The sequence below is a fragment of the Colobus angolensis genome, unplaced genomic scaffold (assembly GCF_000951035.1).
Source record: "Colobus angolensis palliatus isolate OR3802 unplaced genomic scaffold, Cang.pa_1.0 Scaffold158, whole genome shotgun sequence".
In the NCBI taxonomy this organism is placed as follows: domain Eukaryota; kingdom Metazoa; phylum Chordata; class Mammalia; order Primates; family Cercopithecidae; genus Colobus; species Colobus angolensis.
Window position 1 is genome coordinate 1,201,831 of NW_012114688.1, and position 7,860 is coordinate 1,209,690.

Below are 7,860 nucleotides of genomic sequence, written 5' to 3' on the forward strand. Positions count from 1 at the left end.
GAGGCAATGAACTGGATTCATACTCAGGTCTCTCTGATCTGGAGCCTATGTTGTTAACCAGTGTGCTCTCCAGGCACTTTTGTAAGGTTTGGTCATAAACATTCCAAACGTATTTGACTACTGACACCCATCTACACTGCACAGTGTCATCAACAAGATCACCAAAAGTCTTCTCTCAAAATGTAGTTGCCTGTGCTCCTCTAATTCTAGAGGGTTACAGCATCCATCTCCATCCCTCTATTGTTCTTTTAGGCCTTTGGGGGAACACAAAGCTCCTTATCTATCTGTAAAGATAATAAAGAACCACTATGTAAATCCTCCAAACCACAAACCCAAAGACATTAGCTGTCCATTATAAAAGAGGGGTGTGTACTTTTATTTTCTATGCAGCTCTCCTAAGCCAGGCTCTCAGACTCCTGAAAGGACATTTAAAGAATACCCACCTCCCTCCAAGGGTAGGCTACAATGCTCTCCTCAAAGGAAACACCTTTATCAGGAGTAGAGAGGACAGGTGGCTTTGGTAATTCATCTGTGTTTCATCTAACATCTTTCATAAAGCTCTCGAAGATATTTGTTCAACTGAATTTATCACTGATCTAATTAGGAAGAAACGAACTTTTGTTTTCTTTCTGGAATTTTTGAGAGTTTTGTTGTGATTTTAATGTTTAGCTTCCATACCCTTATTTGAAATTATTTTAAAATGTCACCAGTAAAGACTCTTGATCTTAATAATTGAGCTGGAAAAAGCTTGACTTTACTGGTATTAAAAGATTGGATTTCTAAGTAAAAGATTGAACTGGGTCACTGAAGCGTGTGAATAAATAAAACTCTGCAGCATGATCTCCTTAATTAAGTCCCAGTTTATTTGCTGCTTAATCTTTTATTGATGGAACATTTACAAGCTAGAAGAAATATAAATTTAAGATTGAAGTAATAGGGTATGGCCTCATGTTTTAGAGATTAGCAATGCTTCTCACTACCTGCTTTTTATAACATTAGGCCTGATGAAACTAACTTTCTTGTACTTCTCAAAGCATATTTAATTGTATACCATTATGCACTCACTTTTAAAATTTTATCCACAGCAAGGTGACTGTCACTGACCAAGTATAGATAGTACTGATAACCTTGTGAATCTGAAGAGGCACCTGCTGTTGAAAAGCAGTTGGAAGTTAAGAATTTGCTCCAACAACTTCAATTTCCTTATGGCAAAAGTTATAAATACCTATTTTGGCCAGAACAGTACTTTACTGGAATGCAGACGCTGGTTCTTGGCAAAGGCTATCTCTTCTCCCATGTGGGTTGTGTGCCAGAGGCCGGGGGGAAAAGAGTTTTGTTGGCTTGCACCATGTTTGAGGGCCAGGGAAAGAAAGGAGTAAGTAAAGAAAGAATGTTCAGTGCAACATTTTCCAACTTGGTAAACTAAAGATGTTATACGCAAACACACAAGTCAATAAACAAATTAGTCTGAGCTACCTGGGGTTGAATTAACTGAATATATTTTCTAACTACAAGTCTTTTAGAGCAGCAATGTCCAATACAGTAATGCCTAGCCGCATGGGGTTATTTTAATTATAATTTTAGTTGCTTAACGTTAATATAAAAAGTTCATTCTTTAGATACAGCAGCCATAATTCAAGTGCTCAGTGGCTATATGTGGCTGGCAACTATCTTATTAGACAGTTCTAGAATATTTTCACCATTGCAGAAAGCTCTATTAGTAATGTTTCAGGGCTTTTAATGTGTTAGTCATCAAAAAGGGAAACATAGCATATAATCATTTACATACATATTTAATGGTTTGTTCAAAGAAATGGTATAATTATGGTGTAAGAAACATAATTTGGGAAAGGTTGTTTAGTTCTTCACGTATCTCAAAGTGCATATGTTTTAACTCACTTGATTCTCCCAGCAACAGCATGAACTATTAGCCTCATTTTGTGGATTAGGAAACTGAAGCTCAAAAAGGTAACTTAGCTGTAATCACAAAGCTAGTAAGTAGCAGAGCCAGGATATGGCCCCAGATCTGTTAGATTCCACGGCTTGTGCCTTGGCCACGTCTCCCAGCTGCTTCCACTGCTCCAGCCCAACACACACATAAAAAAAGAGGTGAAAGTTGAAGCGGTAGATACGTGGTCTTCGGGGTTGCCAAAGAAATTGATTAAACCAGCTTGAGAACAACAAATGGATTGAGAGCATGTCAATGGTTGCCAACCTTTTTTAATTCACAAAACTCAGTGTTTTTTGGGGTTTTAAAGTTAAACCTTAAACAGTGGTGCTGTCCAAATCATTTTCCAGCATTGTTCTGGAAATAAACACTTTTTAAGGGGGAAATGAAAATGCAGTTGAAAATTGAAGAGTGAGGATAGAGATGTGCAAATGATAGCCATCTACACTAATAAAATGTGAAACAATTGAGTAATTTCACAAAAGTATGTGAAGCCTTAGTTCAATTGTGAAATACCCCTCAGGCCCTGAATATCCTCTGCTAAGCCTCAGGGTTTGGTCAAGCAGGGTTTTAACTGAAATATCCTTGTCCTTCAAGCTGCAAAACAAATCAATTACTTCAATTCAGTACAGAAAAAAGTGATTTCAATGGGGCATCCATAAAGGAAAACAATTAACTTTTCAATGAACAACTTTTTTTAACTTTTTAGTTGTATTTGTATCAAAAAACACAATCTTAATCATCATCACCAATATCTACTACTTTCTATTTATGTAGCATTTTATATAGTCAACATTTTCATAAGCATTTTCAATTTTATTTGTTACAAATACCTTGTAAGGTAGAAACAATGTCTCTTAAAACAAGGAAGCTGAGGTTTCAGGTCAGCAGGGCCAGAACTCAAATCATCTGGTTCTTCATCCAGTGTTTTTCAGTATTCCACACTGCCTTGGTGGTGGCTCCTTAGTACTTTCCCAGGCATCACTGAGAGGAGTTTAAAATTTTTTTTGTTCTGGAACATGTAGGAAAAGGATAAACAGTTGGCTTTTTTTTAGAATTATTCAAAAGACTATTTCTTGGAAACAGACCTACAGATAGACATTTTGGGCCTTTCCTATGGCATGGTTTTCACAAAGCTAAATAGAACACCTCCTCCTCCACCACCACCAAAAAAAAAAAAGTTCTGAGACTTCACTGTTTAAAGATTTATTGATCTCTATGCTGTTGCTTCTGTCTTCTGAAAATATCCTGGGTGTAAATCTACTAACACAATAATCAAAAGAAAACTTTGTAGTGGGGCCTGTCAAAACATACCTTTTTTAAAAGAGAAGATTAGCCAAAGACTAAAAACTTCTATATTGAGAGAGAGATGTGCAAGCCAAGCAAAAATAAGAACAGACTTTATGCAAAATGTGGGACTCTCCACCACAGTCCATCTCAAGCTATAAGAGATTGCATTTAAGGGCGTGAGCTTCGGAGGTACATACACAGTTTTAGCTATAAGACCTTAGACAAGTTACTGAACATCTCTGAGCTTCAGATTCTGCATAGATACCTAACAATATCTACCTCCAAAGCTTGTCAGGGGAATCAGATAATACGTGTAAAGTGCTTAGCATAGACCCTGGCCCAGCAGAGAAAAAAAGTAAGAATACAGGTGGTAGTGACAGAGGAAGGTGGAGATAGAGAGGGAGCGGGGGTAATAATTAGTAGGTTTCACACTAATGTGATTACACATAGAATAAACAGCACAGAAAAACACACTCAGGATTTCAGATTATTTAAACAAAAGGCGCAAGGTTTAATCCCCAGGGACTCTCTTAAAACACAGCAGATTTCTGAAATGATAGGTTTTGCTGCTCAACTTCAAAGCTTTTGAGAGTCTGAGAATTTGGAGACTGAGATGCTGATATAAAAACTCTCCAGAGAGCCCAGTTTTGTGGTGTGTTGTTTGGGAGGTGGTAAGGGGGTGGCAGGTATGGGGGATGAAGTGTGGATATTTTCCCAGGGCAGGATTTCTTAGAATTTTCTTGGGATGATTTAAGACCTGTGTTTCTAACGGAAGTGACAAAAACCTCAGGAGTAGTCGGAACTTTTCTGAACAAGAACGGTTTGAACATTGATTTGACTTTTTAAAGGTTTTTAGTAAAGTTTCCCTGTGTATCTCAGACATACGACTGAAGTCAGGCAGATTCCTGAATCCAGAGACCCCACTGGTGTGCTGACTGATGTGCATGCCAGCCTCTGTGTGTCTTCTGTGTTTCATACGCTTGTCATTGACAGCCAGAAAAGTAAATCCAAGAGGCTCTTTCAAAAATCATCATGGGCAAACTCTGCATTGACAGATTCCCAAGCAGCCTCCTTCACAAAATAAAATCCTCTAAATTCAGTGCATTTCTGTTATTAAGATTCTAAATACAAAGTATTCATGCAACATCTAATTTATTTTCTTGTATTTTGTGTTTTGCTTACCATCCAGAGTTTGGATACGTTAATAAAGTTGGTGCTCATAGTTTAACTACAGTCAAAAGCACAATTCTCTTAATCACATTTGAAGAAGAAAAACCTAAAGTGGAAAAATCATTCATCTTCCTTCAAGTTCTGACCCCCATTTTCATCTTGGACATAAACAAATTCTAAATACATGCAAAATGCAAGAGAATTTATTATGTGTTTAGTGTGTATATGATGATAATGAAAGGTACCTACCACGCAGTCAAGAGTCTTAAGACCTTACCTTCTGTCATAGAGCAATAAAAGGATTTACCTTTCACTGGGTGTCACATGACAACAAAAGGCAATGAGCTTCCGCCATCAACCGTAGTGGAACTGAGTAATTTTTTTTCTTTATCAAGAAAAAAAAGAGAAAAAACAAAATGCTACAGTGTTTAGTGTAGTAACTGCCAAGGCAAAAAAAAAAAAAAAAGTGTCCGGGTCTGGCATTGTACTGTGATAACAGCGCTTTGGCCCCCTGTGTTTCCAGCCATTTTTAATACCAGCTTGTTTTTCAGGTGCATCGTCCCCTGCTCGACCAGCCACTCCTTTGGTTCCTTGCAGCAGTACCACTCCACCTCCACCCCCTCCCCGGCCTCCATCCCGGCCAAAGCTACCACCAGGCAAGCCTGGAGTTGGAGATGTGGTATGTTCCCTTCTGCTCTGGCTTGCTCAGAAACAGTAAGAATGACAAACAGAAGCTCCAAATGCCTTCAGGTCTAAGCGTTTAGAGAACTTGTACAAACAACCCTGACAGGTGGCATCTGAAAGACAGTCACTGCGGTTTGAGTGTACATTTCAACCCTCCTCAAATTTCTGCCATCTTTCAAGCCAAGGTCTAAAATGACAGGCATGGTACGCTTGGGCCCTCATCTCTGCTACAGTGGGTTAGATGCAAATGATGATAGTAACATTCAATAGCACTAAATCCTTTAGAAAGAGAGCTGTTTCACAATATTTGTCTGATATTAGAAAACTCCAAGAGAGGGCAAATCCTGGTTTCCGATCCCACAATGCAGATGACTGATTGTTAGTAGGCACACTATGTGAATATACAGTGAAGGAGCGGTGGCTTGAGGAATTTGTTGCACAAGTTTCTTGTCGTGTGTTTTAAGGCTGAGGAGTGGAAAACATTCTGTGTGAACAATTAAGAGAGACTTGTGGCAGAGGTAGATTTCTTTGGCATTTGCACACAGGAGTCACAAACAAATGATGTCCATAGTATTTGGCTGAGCTAGCGCAGTACAGTATTTTTGCATTTTGTTAGCTTTAGATGAGTATGAACTCTCACTCTGTGTTACCTGCTGAGTCCCTGAGGGCATGTGAGTTCGGTCCTGACACAGACCCACTGACCGTGTCACAGATCCCAGCTTCTGTAAGCTCAGGTTTAGCCTGTTATGGTTTATCGTTTCTCCAGCTCCATTCCACAAACTCTCGTATAGATATAATTAATTACAGTGTAAAAATGGTGTCGTCTATTCTTTAAAAACCTAAGTTGTCGTATCTGAGGTTGGGAGACATTAACGATATGGAACAAAAATGCTGCAACCTGTGTATCTAACTTTTCATCTCTTTTCTTCTCCTTACAGTCCAGACCTTTTAGCCCTCCCATTCATTCTTCCAGCCCTCCTCCAATAGCACCCTTAGCGCGGGCTGAAAGCACTTCTTCAATATCGTCAACCAATTCCTTGAGCGCAGCCACCACTCCCACAGTTGGTAAAAATTCTCTCCTCTCTTTTAATCCGTTTGTGGTTTTGACTGGCTATTTTTAATTGTCTGAAATCCCCAAGGCCCTGTGTTTCTGGTTGAAATTGTTTTGCTGTGTGTTTTGCTACTACTACCTGACTCTTCTTTTAAAACCACCTTCTCAGCAAAGGAGGCAAAGTGCTTTACCTAAGCAAATAAACAAATACAAGAACATTAACACCTGTGTTTTGCAGGAATTTTCTTATGCTGTTCCATACAGAGTTATTCAAAAAATAAGGAAGAAATCGCCAAGGAAGGTCTTGTAATTTAGATATTATTTCTTAAATAAAAATGTCTCCTTTGAGGGGAAATGTTTGTTTAAACTCCAACCATGTACCACATCAGAAATCACAAAATTTAGAACTTGTATTTTCTTGAAGCTTTCATTTCTTCATCATTTTTGGTTGTCCTTATGTTGACAAATGGTATAAACATCAGCATTGTGAGACTTGAGCAAACTTTTCAACATTTTTTTTTCTAGTGCTTTTCAGTGATGTGTGGTCAATTTTCCCAGAGAAATAAGTCGTTGGTGGCATTTTCAGGAAATGCCTTTATGCCTCTTTCCTTGTGCTGTGATGAAAATGAAGAGTTGAGAATGGCTGTTCAGCTGGATGGTTTTCCAAGGTTTCAATGCTTCATTTTGCCTGGAGCATCACTCCCCTTTCCAAAGCTGGTCTCTCTCTTTTTCCACCTCCCAGCAGGAGACAAGGTCCTGTTGCCTCTCTCATTTTTGCATGGTGTCTCCCACCTAGGGCTTTCCCATTCCATTTTTCCCATGGGATTCCCATTCCCCGTTGTCTTCCTTTATTGTCGGAACTCCCCTCCGGCTCTTCCATGGTGTAAACCACTTGGCCCATCCCACACTGCTTGGGAGAATGATTAACTAAAGCTAAATAAGTTCCTTCTGCTACTCTTGGAAGAGTAGACCACACAGTTGCCTATGTGAGAAGTAGCTTGATCAAAGTCTGAAGCCCTTCTGGAGAAAGAACTGCCTGTTTTCCCAGAGAAATAGGTTAAGTTGTGCCTCTTAAGTCCCCCAAAGGGAATTTCAACTACATCCCATGCTTTATACTTTTAATCAGATCTTCCCAAAAGAATCTTTCAAGTTTGATGAAAATAGAGCCAGCTACCTACCTAGTTTCATGTGAGTTAGCAACAGACAGATATTTAACATTATTTATGTAGCCAAGTTTGTTCCTGTCTGCAACATCAATTGGGGCAATTTAGGGCTTCCTATCTTTCAATGCCTAGTAACTCATTTCCCTCTGTTTTGTTTGTTTGTTTCTGTAACTTTTTTTTTAATTCTATCTCCTTAATACTCCTTGATTGCTATAAGCCATTCCCCACACTGTCACTCTTTTTCAAGATTAGTTGTTTCACCTCCTTCATGTGATTTGCCTTGTTGGTCAGAGAGGAAAGTAAGAGTAAACTGTCACTCAGACACCTGGCCCCAAGTGACCTCAGATAAACCTGTAACATGTTCTTTCAATGCACTGTGATTCATAGAAAAAATAGCACACACAAAGAATTTGAACTGGCCAAGCGCAGTGGCTTATGCCTGTAATCCCAACACTTTGGGAGGCTGAGGAAGGCGAATCACGAGGTCAGGAGTTCGACCAGCCTGGTCAACATAGTGAAACCCCATCTCTACTAAAAATACAAAAATTAGCCAG

At 39.1% G+C, this 7,860-nt stretch overlaps 1 protein-coding gene across 7 annotated transcripts in view; it reads left to right on the forward strand.

Annotated features, from left to right (window-relative positions):
* The window catches only part of SGIP1 (SH3-domain GRB2-like (endophilin) interacting protein 1), a 225,268-nt gene that overhangs the window by 160,509 nt on the left and 56,899 nt on the right, over window positions 1–7,860 (forward strand). For all 7 annotated transcript variants that reach the window (XM_011936848.1, XM_011936852.1, XM_011936850.1 and 4 more), the window contains 2 exons: window positions 4,960–5,087; window positions 6,031–6,157. In XM_011936848.1, coding sequence (XP_011792238.1) covers window positions 4,960–5,087; window positions 6,031–6,157 — 255 coding nt within the window. The remainder of the gene's footprint in view (window positions 1–4,959; window positions 5,088–6,030; window positions 6,158–7,860) is intronic.